The 15,445-nt window shown below is 46.0% G+C and overlaps 2 protein-coding genes across 2 annotated transcripts in view; both read right to left on the bottom strand.

The window, feature by feature from the left end:
- Positions 1-1,028: 1,028 nt before the first annotated feature.
- On the bottom strand, positions 1,029-9,212 carry zbtb44 (zinc finger and BTB domain containing 44; the record flags this gene model as incomplete). The annotated part of the gene is made up of 5 exons (XM_079224938.1): positions 1,029-1,407; positions 3,974-4,274; positions 5,668-5,819; positions 6,749-6,833; positions 8,120-9,212. 5 exons carry the CDS (start codon positions 9,210-9,212, stop codon positions 1,029-1,031), a joined length of 2,010 nt encoding a protein of 669 aa, XP_079081064.1.
- A 4,044-nt stretch (positions 9,213-13,256) lies between these two features.
- LOC306742546 (A disintegrin and metalloproteinase with thrombospondin motifs 8-like) overlaps positions 13,257-15,445 on the bottom strand; it is a gene marked incomplete at its 5' end in the record, with an annotated part of 18,442 nt that continues 16,253 nt past the window's right edge. Inside the window, 2 exons of the mRNA XM_079224936.1 lie at positions 13,257-15,142; positions 15,346-15,445. The exon at positions 15,346-15,445 is cut by the window's right edge and continues 76 nt beyond it. Coding sequence (XP_079081062.1) covers positions 14,386-15,142; positions 15,346-15,445 — 857 coding nt within the window. The 3' untranslated portion in view covers positions 13,257-14,385. The remainder of the gene's footprint in view (positions 15,143-15,345) is intronic.

Here is a 15,445-nt window from a genome sequence, read left to right as displayed (position 1 = left end):
AATTTAATCAAAAAAATTCTCCCCCTTCTGTGACAACTTATGTAAATAAAATAAAAACAGAATACTGCTGGCTGATCACACGCGTAACGTAATCTTCTTGGTGAACGTTTAGAGACAGTCGTGTTTCAGCAGAGCGACCACGACACAAAGATCCAGTAGTGGAACTGAACACATTTCATTTGCTACATCGTGTCTTCGAGCTCAATCAGGAATAAAACTGCCGTTGGAATTTCTACATTTGAGTCTTTCTGCGTTTCGCTTCGTTGGATTTGAGAAAGGTTTAAGTTTTAACGCCGAGCCGAGAGATTTAACAAACGGCGTCAGTTAGAAAAAAGGCGGGAAAATGACAAACTGCACAAAACAATCCTTTTTTTTTTTTTAGGGAATACTCTGTCAATATACTTTCAAGTTTTTAAAACACTTAAAAATGAAATGTACTGTCTTCATATAGATAAAAAAAAATCAAATAAAAAAATGCACATACACACACCTGACATGTCATATTGTCACAACACCCAACACACAGCATTCAAATAGTGAAACTACAGTACAAGCTATTGCAGGATAGATAGTAGACATTGAACACAGTCTCAAGCGTCATCACCACAAATCTAATCCCAGGGAGGGCTTCTTCTTCTTCTTCTCTCTTTTTTATGGAGCTCAGTTTGCAAAGACTTGATTCGTCGCCGTCGGAAAAAGTCAAGACCTCCTCGTCTCCTAGTCTCCTCTCCTAGTCTCCTTGTTTAAAAAAAAAAACCGGAAAACTCTCAGGCACTTTCCAAAAAAACAAAGTGGGGCAAAGGCTTTGAGACAGAAACGACTTCCGCTAGCGCTGCGCTAACTGTTTATCTTTGCTATCTTTTTAAATTATCATAAATTTTGCTGGATTTGGTTTTAGAAACGTGAACGCAAATAAGTGCATATGTGTTGCTGTGTGTGTGTGTGTGTGTGTGTGGGGGGAAACCAAAACAAAAAACCCGTCAGGCTTCAATCGGCGAGCTCTTCTCAACGTGTTGAGGCGGCTCGCGTCACTCGATGGTGATGGCAGCCAGCTGCTTGGCCCGCTGCTCCTCCTCAAACACCTCCGGGGAGCCGCCTCCCACGCCGTCCTCCTCCATCTTGGTATCCTCCATGGCGGCGGCGTTGGCCGTCTGGTCGGAGGCCAGAGGGTCCAGCGGGTCGGGCGAGAGGAAGCCGTGGGGGGAAGTCTCGCAGTTCTGCGTGGAGGAGGAGACCTGGGAGATGACGGGCATCTGGACGGAGCAGGAGGACGAGGCGGCGGCGGAGGAGGAGGAGGTGCTGCCCGGGTAGACGGGGTGGTGCTCGGACTCCTCCAGCTCGTACTGGACCCCCAGCGCCTCCTCCTCCTCCTGCACCTGGCTCAGGTAGTCGGGCACGAGGAAATCACTAAGGAGACGGAGAGAAGCGGAGGAGGTCAGCGGCCATGTTATACTCGCTGTTTTCCCACAAAAAGATACAAGACGCACACATTGTTGCATCTTCAACGAGTATTTATACACAAAAGAGCAGTGATTACTAAATAAATACAAAATACATTCAAGTCCAGCAATAGTTACGCCGTGGACCTTAAAACCACGAGTCGGTCTCAGAATCTTCAGTAGAGACGTCGTGCTGCTACACGACTGAAGGAGAAAACCTGTCGAAACCCGAGCGCGAATCCAACAGCCGCTCTTTTACATCACTCCGCGAGCTGCCGGTCCCGCCCCCCTCTCGTGCGAGCTGCCGGTCCCGCCCCCCTCTCGTGCGAGCTACCGGTCCCGCCCCCCTCTCGTGCGAGCTACCGGTCCCGCCCCCCTCTCGTGCGAGCTGCCGGTCCCGCCCCCCTCTCGTGCGAGCTACCGGTCCCGCCCCCCTCTCGTGCGAGCTACCGGTCCCGCCCCCCTCTCGTGCGAGCTACCGGTCCCGCCCCCCCTCTCGTGCGAGCTACTGCCCCCGTTCTGCCCCCCGTCCTCTGTCCTCTGTCCTCTGTCCCGCCCCCCGCACGCGAGCTGCCGGTCTCGCGCGAGCTACCCGTTCCGCCTGCGCTGCCCCCCTCTCGCGCTTCGCTTCGCTTCGCTTCCCTCCCCGTCCCGTCCCGTCCCTAGATATTTTTTATTAGTGATGGGCAATTTTTTTTCAAGGTTTTATGAGCAAAAAAATAAAAAAGTATTTCCCTTTAATCTGTATTTGAAAGTATTAAATGTAAATAACACATGCGGAGTCTGGGTATATTCAAGATGAATTCACAAACTTGAAACAAGCTTTGTGTTCCTGAAGTCACGTAATAATTATGTAATCTAAACATTCTTTAAAACCATAAGCGTGGAAAATACCAAAGTTTTCCTTTAATTAGTCAAACGGACCGAACTGAGGAACCGAAGACGCGTTGGCAGCGACCTCTTTGTGCTCGTTAGAGTCATTAGTGGTACAGCGGGTATTTCCACTGCACGTTTATATCTTTAATTAATGCCCAGCTCATGTGACAATAACTACATATTCATGTCTGAGGCCTTCAAAGCGTGAATGTAAACTGGGTTTATCCTGCAGCCTGAACCAACACTTCTATACTCAGTGGGAACCAGGAGCGCTGGATCCAAAACTACCTGTTAAAGTCCAGCAGAACTTTTCCTTTTCTGCACAGACAGCTGAATCAGAACAATACATATTCATATTGCTCTTCACGTGAAGGAGTTAAGAGTCGTACTTTCCACACTGTTACGATCACAGGCGGAGACTTTCTACTATAAACTTTTTAGAGTTTTGAGTCCCGCCTCCCTGCGAGAGCTCGAGTTGATAAAGAAGTGGAAAAGTCTGGGAATAAAACAAAATAATACTTTCACGAGGCTTTTGTGTGCCGAGCTGCTGATGAAAAACAAACAACCCACTTTCATTTGGAAAATCCATTCAGATAGAAACAAAAATGATTGAAGTACGTGTTTGAATACAACAATTTAAATTATTGTATTCAGAAAACTTTGCGTTCGCCTTCTCTTTGCAATGTTAAAGCAACAGTTCCACATTGTGGGAAATGAGCCTTTTGGCGTTCTTCTCAAGAGTCAGATGAGAAGATTGATATCCTACATGCCATGTGTCGTGAACATGACGCCACAGTGAGCAGCCAGTTAGCTTAGCATAAGGACTGGACGCAGCTAGCCTAGCTACGGTCAAACGGTAACAAAATACGCCGGCCAGCTGCTTTAAAGCTCAGCAACCATCACGTTATACCTCGTTAGAGCTGAAGGGTCGATCACAGACGCTGCGAGGAACAACCAATCAGCAGTCTTTTCGTTTTTCGTAGATTTCAGTCTACGGTAAATTTGTGGAGAAGTTAATAAATTATTTTGTGCAGGACGATCTTGTCCTACGGACTGTTTTAGCTGCTGAACATTTTGGTCCAGCGACAACGTCAGAATATCCGGTTGAAGATGACCATTATTTTTGTTGGTTTTTGGTTGGATGAAAAAGGCCGAAAACGCTTCGGCTAACGTTTTCTGCGCGTAAGAAAAACGTCGATTTGCAGTTTCCTTTGGTTCGTTACAGTGAATCGTTGTTTACGTACAGATTAAACAAACAAGATACAACGTATACATCAGTGAGTGAGCTACTGTGAACCAGGATAGCTGTTTCTAGACTTAATGCTAAGCTAACTGGCTCTCTGCTACCGCTACGCGTTTCCATAATCAGTCTTCAAATCTAACTCTTGGGACAAAAATGTAGAAGCATATCCCCCCCTAAAAAACTTGAATGAAACCTTCATGTACATTTGATCTGAACTTTCAAACCAACTGTAATCATCTCAGAAGAAACAAAAACACAAAGCAAAGTCAGAAAAGATGTAAAAAAAACAAAAACGGTTAAATGAACCACAAGGTATTAGAATCTAAAGGCAGTGCTTTCTGACCCAGGTGAGATCTGAGTGAATGGAGGGGAGGGGTAAGGGGATGGTAGGGGTCAGCGCCCTCGGACTCCTCACCTGCTCTGGAAGTAGTTTGCTAGTTCGGACGCCTCGTGGTTCAGACTCCTCAGGTGAACAATTAAATTGCCAGAGTTGGTGAACATGGCCCCGCACGTTTTGCACTCGTAAATCCGCGGCTTGCGGATTATGTGTCGGGAGACCCTCATGTGGTGCTTATATTCCCCGAAGGACGTGAATGTGGCGCTACAAATCTGGCACCGGAAACAGCGTTTACCTTCGTGCTTCAGCCGATGCATCTTTAGGGAGTAGGCCCGTGTGAACTTTTTCCCACAGCGGTCACACTGGAAAGGCTTAATGCCTGGTGGGGACACAAGAACACACATTCAGCCGACCGGAGGCGCCACTCTGCTACATGGCGTCTTCATTAGGTTGTTTTTGTGTTTGGCACTACCGTAAAAGTCGGGTTACACGCCACTACTACCTTCGGCCAGTGTCCCCGTTAGCTCCCCGCTGTAGCCAGCTGGCGCTCATGCTAGTTCCCCAGCTAACTTCCGCTAGCTCCCCGACAACCACTGAAGGTAGCGGGAGCAGCCCCGGCTCGAGACCCGACGCGGGCAGTAGCAGTGGGGAGCTAGCAGCAGGAGCGGGAGCTAGTAGCAGCGCTGCTAGCTCTGCTACTAGCGCTGCTACTAGCTGCTACAGCGGGACACTGACCGGAGGTAGGAGCGACTTGTAACCCGACTTTTACGGTAATCACGACAGAATACTTTCATCAGCATCTGGAAAGGAAGCTAAGCTAACCTAGCTAGGACATGAGGCTACTCCACTACCCAGCATGCACCTGGCGGGCTGAAACTTTATTTAAAATGACAATAAACGATCCTTGAATCCGCGTGAGGGTAAATTTGGGGCGGGGGGGTTTGATGACTTTTATCTGTATAACTTTATTAAATGTAGATGGTCATTTGGCCAAAATATCAAATCTATATTGACCCTGGTAGAATGTAAGTTTAATTCTTGGAAAGTAATGAGATAAGAGACAGAACAGACGTGAGAAAAGCTGTGTGTGTGTGTGTGTGCTCTACATTAGCCGCCACTAGCATAGCACAGCCTAATCGCTAATCTGACGTCTGTCACGTTGCATTGTGGGTAATGTAGGCGTTCGGACAAAGGGCAAAAATAAAAATCGTAACGTACAATTTTAAACATTACTTTATCAGACAGTTTTTTTAAATAAATTATATAATACGGTTCGATATTTTTATATTTGAGTCTGTCGTTACGGCATATTAGTGCCATTATGTGTGAAAATAATATAATAATAAAATAGTAATAATAATATACGTCAGGAGAGGGGGGGGGGGGAAATACCAAGATTTATTTTTAATTATATATAAATTACTAAATTTTAAAGAAAAAAAAGAAAGTAAAGTCTCTGATATTAATCTAACAAACCAACCAGAAACCCCTCCTGAAAAATAGCAGCACCTTTAAACAGCTGCCGAGGGCAAAATATAGAAATGCTAAAAGTATTTATTCATAATGAATTCTTATTAAAAATAATTTAAAAAAAATAAAACACAAATTTGTACCCAAAAGAACCTTTATAACCTTAAGAGATTATAATAAAATGTTCTTGTGAATTTCTGCTCCAAGTTCTTCCTCAGAATATTATAATATTATTAGGCCCCGCCTCCGTAATGTCTTCATGTTTTTCCCTACAGCTGCGACGCTGGTGAACCAATACGTACCGGAGTGTATGAGCATGTGCTGCTTCAGGTTCTGAATGCGCGTGAATCGGACTCCGCAGGTCGGACACTGGAAGGGCCGGTCGGGCCCGTTGGTGCCGGGTCGGGCTGAAGGGCTGATGTAGAGGTGGTACGGGTACTGGATGCCTTCTAGCCTGGAACACAGGGAGTCATTCATTTAGACTTCTATACAACCAGAGGAGTCGCCCCCTGGCGGTCAGGAGAGAGAATGCAGCTTTAACACATGAAGCATAGACTTCTATACAACCAGAGGAGTCGCCCCCTGGTGGTCAGGAGAGAGAATGCAGCTTTAACACATGAAGCATATACTTCTATACAACCAGAGGAGTCGCCCCCTGGCGGTCAGGAGAGGGAATGCAGCTTTAACACATGAAGCATAGACTTCTATACAACCAGAGGAGTCGCCCCCTGGCGGTCAGGAGAGGGAATGCAGCTTTAACACATGAAGCATAGACTTCTATACAACCAGAGGAGTCGCCTCCTGGTGGTCAGGAGAGAGAATGCAGCGAAAGATTAAATCTCCTTAACTTGTATTTAGATAAGATTATAATATAGAGGTTCATTATCTACATTTGTGCCGTTTTTATTATTATTTTGATGCTAACTTTTTTTTTTTTAATATTGCTTGTCGCTGTGTCTGACTTCCTGTATAGTTAGTTAACCGTCATGTTATATATAATTCTTCTTTAGGGTGACATTCAGCATGAAACCTTTATCAACTGAAAACAAAACGGTGGGTTTACAACTTTAGAACCCTCGAAAAGTTAAATGCACCACATTTATGAATATTTAATTGTTATCGCAGGTTCAATATGGAGGATACCGATTAATGTCAGTGTTCTTTCTGCTGGTATGTATTATTATCATTATTTGTAGGTAATGGCTGAAAGAGAAATAAAGAGGATCCCCGGTGATCGGCGTCAAACGGGCGCATTAAAGAACGTGGATCACTGGTTAGAGCCAGTGTTGTCTGAACATCGTGGTGTTCGTGGCTGCAGGCGTTCATGACGTCCACACTAATGATGCAAACGGGCGTCCTGCAAGTCGAAACAGAGCCCGGTACCTTTCGTCATCCTCGCCGTGTCCTCCGGTGTTCGAGGTGCTCTGCATCGACGGCAAGCCCTCCGACACGCCCTCGTCCATGGAGCCTGGAGAGAGAGAGAGAGAGAGAGAGACTATGTATGACTGCAGGTCTGAGGGTTAACCCCAACAATGAGTGTTTACATTTTATTTTCCTTCAGAGGACGGAAAAGGTTTTCAAACAGCGTTTGGGACGCAGGGAAATTAAACTGAGAACAAATAAGCTCTTATCGGAGCTCTGAGGCGACACATTGACAACGTTCACATGAATAAATATTCAGGTTTCTGCATTTATTATGAGAGACAATCTTTCTAATAAGCTTTTAACGTGCCATGAAAACAAATATTCCTGTTTGCAAGCAGCAACACACAGCATCAACGTAACCGGTGGACGTCCAGATTATTTATCTATACATACAAGTGTTGACAACATTGTAGCTTTGATCATTTTTGTAAAAGAAATTATCAAAGAAATTAAACTTTTTTCCTTTTTAGTGACTGACGCCATAATAAAGACGAGTTCTCGTCCTCTACTTCTAGTCGTGATGCTTTCATTTCCAGAGAGGAGCAGGACTTTTATTTTGAAAGGAAAATCAAGACCAGAGAGACACGTGTGACTGCTTCAGGGTCCACTAACTGTTCGCCAACATATCCAAGAAACTCAGACGTGACGGATGAACTTCATTCATAATGAATTACGAATAAATTATCTCATTAGCTTTCAATATGAACGTGGCTGAAGATGTCAGCGGCTGAAACATTGAGGCAGATATTAGTTTTGAAAGTGCAAAGACTGTTGTGGAGACAGACGGACGTTTACGACACAAACGCTGTGAAGAAAAGTGTTTCCCCAGAATTCATTCATTCATTTCTCTACGCAGGACAGGGTTCACACTCATTCTGACAAACGGATCCAGGACTTTTTAACCAAATGTCAAGACAAACATTTAGTGAAATCTGGGTGTAAACAGTAAAAAGTGAGTAAATGTAGTATTTAAACTAACAATGAGAACACAAAGCATACAGTAAACCTTAAATGACTCAAATGAATGAGACAATAGTTTGATTAAAAGAATAAACATTTATATAGATGCCTGTATGTATGCCTGCTTATATATTGTGTCTTCCTTTTAAAAGCATATTCATTATTTCAAACTCAGCGTAAATGAACGACATGAACACATGAATATAACACATTTACATGACTTTTACTAAACTTTGGGGATTTATTATTTTTTCAACGACTTTTCCAGACTTGGACATAACCATTTTAAAACTCCATGACTGCTCCAGGTTCTCCATGAGCGGAAGACCAGACCGGACCAACGCGTTTAAGAAGTGAAAGCGGCCTCACCTATGGAGGAGGACTGCGGGCTGATGAGCAGCTCCTCCTGGACCTGCTCGCTGCCCGGCACCGTCTGCTGGTCGCTCAGCGAGCTCTGGGAGGCGCTGACGGGCTGCGACGACGCCTCCTGCGCCTCCTCGTCGCTGAGGCGCTCCACCTTCACCCTCACGTCCTCGTCCTCCTCCGGCGGCACCGACGACGACGACGGCGCCGCCTTGGAGCTCTCGCACGTCAGGAAGTCGCTGAGCCGCCGGCCGACCGCCGCCGCCGCCTCCGACGCCCCCGCGGCGCCCTGCTCCAAACAGCGCCGCGGGCTCTCCGGGAGCTTCGATTTGTCCGAGTGGAACCGGCGGTCGATGCCGAACGGGAACGTCCACGGGAAGGCCAGCGAGGACTCCACGGGCTGCGCCGCGCCGTCCGAGAACGACGGCGACGGGTTGGGGATCTGCGGCGAGCCGGTGACCATCTGCGCCGTGCACTTCAGCGGGCTCTCCGGCGACGCCATCGTGGCGAAGCTCTTGCGTTTCCGCCGCGACTCCCGGCACACGGGGACGTTCCTCTCCATCACGCTGCAGTCGGACGAGACGGGCGACACGCTGCCGTCCAGCGGCGTGAGCGCGCAGTGCGACGAGGCGCTCTCCGCCGCCAAGTCGTGCGGCTTCTCCGCCGCCGCGAGGCCGTTGTTGTTGTTGCCGCCGCCGCCGCCGCCCGGCCCCCACAGGATGCTCGACTTCATGAACTCCGAACACGTGCTGGCGACGGCGAACATCTGCATGTAGCTCGCGGCCGCCAGCACGTCGATGATGTTCTCCGTGCTGATGGCGAGCGTGGACGTGTAGGCGTACTCCAGCAGCGGTGCGAAGCCGCTGACCGTCACGTGGTGCAGGTCCAGCACGAACTTGTCCTCCTCGGGACGGCCCACCAGCTTGGAGCGGAAGAACTCGCTGCAGCAGGCCAGCACCACCTTGTGGGCCAGGAAGAGCTTGTCCTGCACCCGGATGGTGACGTCGCAGAGGTGGCCCTGGTTGCGCAACGCGTTGAGCTTGTCCAGCATCTCCTGGCTGTGGGAGGCGGAGCAGTGGGTGAAGGTCTTGACCCCCATGGTGGAGCCGCTTCAGGGGCGTGGACAGGAAAGGCGTCCTGCGGAGAGAAGAAGAAACGTCTGCTTTGTAGTCAGCTGCAGAGTCAAACGTCTTTGTGTTAGGGTCAGTTATGCGCTAAGCATCGGTTGTATAGAAGAAGTCGGCTGTATAGAAGAAGTGGACGAAGTCGTTGTGATGTTTTGAAGCCTCGAGTTCAGCGATTTGGCCGTCGCCATCTTGCAAAAAAACTAAATACAGATCTAAGCTCAACATTGAGCATCAAATGAGAGGCGCCTGCAACCGCGTTTACAAAAGATGTGTAGAGGAAAGCAGCTCACTGACACAACGTGAGGCTCATATCTGCACTCATTACGTTCTCCGTTCTCCACAATAAGATATATAGGAAGCTATTTTGCACAGATAGAACTTTAGTTGCATTGTTGTAACAAAGTGAGCTGGTTTGCAATGTTCTTTATTCTATTATTTATAAAAACAAAGATGAGTCAAACATTTTGTTATTGCAATAAAAACTCAGCGTGGACCATTTTGTTAGACCTTTGTTGGAGTGATGAACACTTTTCTTCCTTTAAAGTGAAGCGTGAGAATCAGGTGAAATGTCACTCACTGAATCCCTTCATTAGAAACCAATAAGGACAAAACAAACTACAGTGAAGAGCATTGTGGGAGGCAGTGGGTGAAGGTAGAGGAAACCGCTGAGGAAGGAGCACGGAGGACAAAATGCCAAGTTACGTAACAACAGTCAGAGCAGATGCGCAGCGATCCAGAGCGGCAGGATGCGGAGCAGCTGCTGAGACGTGAGCTCTCTCTGAGGCAGGAGACTTTCCATCAGACAGAAGCTCAAGAGAAGGGGCTCTCGCAGGGAGAGCACACACACACACACACACACACGCACACACGCACACGCACACGCACACGCACGCACCTGGGCTACTTTGGCCCAGTGAAGTGAGGTCTGGTGTGTCGCAGCAAACGGGACGAGAGGAGCGACGCGAGACGTCTCCTGGAGGATTCACTAGCTGGAAGATCTCCAGGAGGTTCAACAAACCTGATGCACACAAATATTACAAAATAAGAATTAAAACATCTGGCATAGATTACTTCTTTAAGTAATCTATGCCAGATCGATAATTCATGAAAATATTTGGAAAACCTTGCTGCAAAAACAAATGTATTGTGCGTGTATATTGCTTTATTAAGAGTCTAAATATTGGTAAAAAGCTTAATTAAAGATAAACCTTACAGGATCAAATTAAATAATGGATTAATCCCAAGAGGCATTGTAGAAAACAGACAAAAACATAATCACACACACACACACACACACACAGAATCACAATAAACAAACAAAACTCATGATGGCGACAGGGGGAAAGGGGGCGTGGCCTTCAACCTGATACTTTTACTATGTTTACGTGACGTAAACAAGTGCCCACGAGCGGTAAACAGGTAACCGGAGGCTCGAAGTCCACGTGCACGCAGACAGCAGAGGGGCGCTCGTGCTCGAGGCCCCCGGGGGCCCCAACGGGTCCGGGGTCAATGAGACAGCAGACAAACATGACCCGCAACAACAATCACAGTTTGGCCAAAAGCTAGGGGTCAAGTCAGCGAGGATATGAGAAGCACATCCGGTTTGAACTGTCAAAATAAAATAATATTCCGTTATTTGTTCCACAGCGGGGAAATGTAGAGGTTTTACAGCAGCATGGTGTTGTAAATAAGCAACATAATGATACAAAAAAAAGTAAAGAACATATCATCATATCTATACAGAAAAAAATATATCAATAAGCAAGTAGGAACAAAATTATAATAATTTAATTCCCACCCTCTTTTATGTTGAAGCCGAATTAGCCACATTTCCGGTTTGAGCGCGGAAACGTCGACGCAGCAGGCTAACAACCCGTTAGCTCCGAAGCTAACCAACTGACAACGATCCCTTCCCTCTACCGACACCTGGAATACGAGGCAGCCGAATCAAAGCACACACAGCCGGGGTCACGGCTGCCCCGCTGCCGGGCCGCTCGGAGCGGGCGCTTACCTTCCAGAGAGCGAGGCCCGCGGTGTCGACGAGGGGCCTCGGGATGCGAGCAGCTCAGACAGCGGTGCGCTCCCTCTGCCGCTCCGCCCCGATCACTCACATTCCCCGCGCTTCTTCGGGCAGTTCGTCCGCCTGCCAGCCGCCGAAAAGACAAACTCACGGTCGACTTGCCGCCGGCGTTGAAATTCACATCACAACGGGTTGAAATGCAAAGTTTCTCTCCCGTAGGCGCTTGTTTTCCATTCCTTTGTGTTCACCCCCTATTCTTCTTCTTCTTCTTCTTCTTCTGCGCTGTATTTGTACCCCCACAATGCACCGCGCATCTCTCACGGTGCCGTACAGTAAGAAACCGGAAGTGTCACATTCAGCATGTACGACTGTCACGTGACTCTCTTTGGGCTGTCAGTCAACAAGTAATGTCAATAATGCAAAAATACAAAGATTTTTTTGATTCAGATTTGAGCAAAGTGTGTATACCATACATGTATTGATATTTTAGCCAAATTCTATATTCATGAGTGTAAGTTTAAAATACAAAGACCCATCTGTGTGTTTTTTACAAAGAGTTTTAAATGTTTATATGAATTCCTAAAGGCCATGCATTGCTTATGATTTATGTTTGTATTTATAAAATCACAGTTTATGTTTTTTATTTTTATTGTATGCTTTTTTTCTGTCTGTTTTTTTGACCTGGGGTTGCTCTTCCTGAATAGTTAGTTTAAATGTATTTTGCCGTTTATTATTGACCATTAGTGAAGTGGTACATGTGTAATTGTTGAATAAAGAATACAAACTACAATAAGTTTATATTAATTTGCATTCCTCTGATCACAACTCTGTTTCTGGGCTGCAGACGACTTTCTTTTCTTCACATTAACGTCTAAAGAATTATTATGCACTTTATGTTTAGTTGACTTTTTCACTTTGTTTATTTCCATTACTCTTATTGTGTTCTATTTATTATTAATGGCGTCAGTATTATTTCTTTACACTTAATAATCATTATTGTATTTTTAGTATATGTTTATATTTGTATTATTTTGTTCATCTTTCAGGATTAATAAAGGTTCATCTTATCTAATATTGTCATATACTTTGTTTGTGTGTGTTCTGAATTTTGGAAAGAATAAATTTTCTTTGAATTTCTTGTTTATGTTGTTGGCCTTCATCTTGTGTAATATTGCGATAGAAATATGTAATTTCTTAATTTTCTTTTCTTGTTTCTCGTGTATTCTTTTTATTCATTTGTAGACTTCATGTATTGTTTTGTTAAATATATATATATATATATATATTGTTAAATATTCTACTTTTTAATTGAATCATACTCACATCTTGAGCTATATATACAACCATCGTCTTTAATTAGGTGATTTTTGGAACAATGGAAAGAGATTTCTATCCCTGATAACTTGTATTGTATGATTATATTGAATATGAGTCACACAAACCAAACCATATGTCACAGTCACACAGTCATACATATTGAAATGCATAACCCGTAATGGTTTCAGTTATTCTGATTCAGCCTGGACTTTATTTAAAATGTCCGAGCAGAGGAGTAATTCCACCGTGGGAGGAGTCAGCTGAACATCTTCCGTTTGCAAAACCAGAAACATCAAAGAATTCCATCCGTCTGGCCGACAGAGACCTGGAGCCGCTGCTCTGGAAAAGAGGAAGACGTAACACTTGTTTGTGATTTGTAAAGTCTGTAAGTCCTCACCGGTCCGGAGACGAGGATCCTCTCGTCAGGAAGTAGCAGAAAAAGACCCATATATTGACATAATGTGTTTATTTGACCATTTTTATAGGCAAAAATCACAAAGACAGCAGCATCTGTCACGTTAATTACATGTCCGAAGTACAAATATTACAAAAATAAATAGCTTGAAAAGGAAGCTGTAATAATACAATAGCATGGTCCTTCACTGAAGGGATATGGGCTCCATCTCTTTGCTTCCATAACAGAAATGAATCAAATATACATCAAGAGTCTGAAAACAACTGTGAGCTCTTTTTTTGTCCTTTTTTTTTTTTTTTGCATATGATGCATTAACAAAATAAAAGTCTGGAAATGAATAAAGATTTATGTTTTTTTTTTTTAAATATATACACGATAGATAGTATGCTTATCACTTAGAAACAACACCTCCAAAAAAACATAATGCATTATAGTCATGGGTCTCTATAAGAATCTATATAATCTCTATAAATTATATACGTCCAGTTCGGCATTGGAACATCTGGACTATTTTCAATTGAATCCAAGTTACTGTCAGATTATTGCAAATTTTCAGGACTAAATATTGTTTCAACTGTTGTAGCGTGTGTAGAAATGAGAAGCATTGCCCCAAGACTTAAAATGACACCGCATCAGTCGTATGTTCTCACCTCAGCAGGTGAGAGGTTCATTACCCCGTTGGGTCCAGGCCCTTTAGTCATTTAATCACCGCGGACTAGAAAGACGTACTTCATCCAAAGAGATCGTTTCTGTTCAAAGTGGGACTGGAACACTTCTCCTTCTGGAGGAAACAGACACACGCAGCACCTTCATCTATACATCTATACACATAGCACCACATGTGCATCCTGAGGTAGATTTCCATGGGTTCAGATCTCTTTAGTGGTTGTCAACTGTCAAGAAAAGATGACAAAACAATATTCAGGCAAATGACCCCGATGTGACAGCGAGGTTGTTGTGTGTCTCTTTGTGGTTGTTGTGTGTCTTTTGTGGTTGTTATGTGTCTCTTTGTGGTTATTTTGTGTCTCTTTGTGTTTGTTTTGTGTCTCTTTGTGGTTATTTTGTGTCTCTTTGTGGTTGTTTTGTGTCTCTTTGTGTTTGTTTTGTGTCTCTTTGTGGTTATTTTGTGTCTCTTTGTAGTTGTTAGCTGTCTGTTTGTGGTTATGTGCCTTTTTGTAGTCGTTCTGTGTTTCTTTATGGTCATTTGTCTCTTGGTGTTCACTTGATGTCTCTTTGTTGTTTTGTGTCTCTTGGAGTTCACTTCGTGTCTCTTTGTGGTTGTTTTGTGTCTCTGACTCGTTGGCCTGTGCACAGTGTGTCCGTTCAGTAATCACATCCATTGGTTGGCGAGTGCAGTCGGCCCAAAACAACGGTGAAGTTCTCCTCGAGCTCTTCACAAGCACTCTTGGACACATTCCACGGACACCGGCGCTGGGATCTTGTTGGCGTCGCACGTCTCCGGCTCAACGGTCTTCCCGGTGTAGTCGATGCAGAAGACGCTGCGGCGGCGCTCGCCCTGGCCACAAGTTCGCGAGCAGGCGGACCACGGGCCCATCTGCCACATGGGGCACGGCACGTCCCCGCAGGGCCGGAGGTCCAGGGGCTTCAGGTCTCGGTCGCACCGGCCGGACGGGAAGCCCGCGCTGTCCCGGCACTCCACGTTCCTCCTGGACCAGCCGTAGCCGCAGCTCTTGGAGCACTCGGACCACTCGCCCAGCGCCCAGTCGGGCACGCCGAACGGCTGGATCATGTGCGAGGACGGCGACGAGCCCTTCCTCTCCTTGGATTTGTTGAAGGTCACGTCTCTGGGGATGAAGAAGGTGTATTTGACCTTGGGAGGGTTGGCGTCCCCGGCGGTGGCGAGGAGCTGGACGGTGATGACCTCCCGCAGCCGCCGGAAGCTCTGGATCCTCTCCAGGGTGGTGGAGGACCCGCTGTACTTCAGCACGGCGCCCAGCACGGGGATGTCCTGCTCCACCGTGGACACGGAGAAGTTGCCGTTGAGGATGTAGCCGCCGCCGCCGGCGCCGCCGCTCCCTCTCTTGACGGCCAGGTAGTTCCCGTCGTGCTTGATTCCCCGGTGGCTCCGCTGCTTGACGTCAACGTTCGTGGCGCCAATGGGGATCGTGACGATGTCGCTGTATCCGTAACTGGGAGAGAAAGCAAAGGATTTAGATAACGGTCGCACTTCCTTTCCTCACTTTGAAGATATGGTTTAACACTATAGGTCATATTTGCTTTTTCTAGGAGCCGACTCAACATCACAGTGTTGCATCACCAGATTCTCTCACACAGTAATCGGTTAGAAAGCGCCAGGCTAGCTACTATTGGATGTTTATTTATTTGTACGTACGTTGCTTTGTTGTAAGAGCCCGTGATCTTCCTGCAGGTGAGGCCGCTTCCTCCGCACACGCCACACTTGTCCAGCCTCTTGTTGGACCCGATCAGCTGGT

This window comes from Taurulus bubalis, assembly GCF_910589615.1.
Source record: "Taurulus bubalis genome assembly, chromosome: 10".
Taxonomy (NCBI): Eukaryota; Metazoa; Chordata; class Actinopteri; order Perciformes; family Cottidae; genus Taurulus; species Taurulus bubalis.
This window is presented reverse-complemented; position numbering and strand designations above follow the sequence as displayed.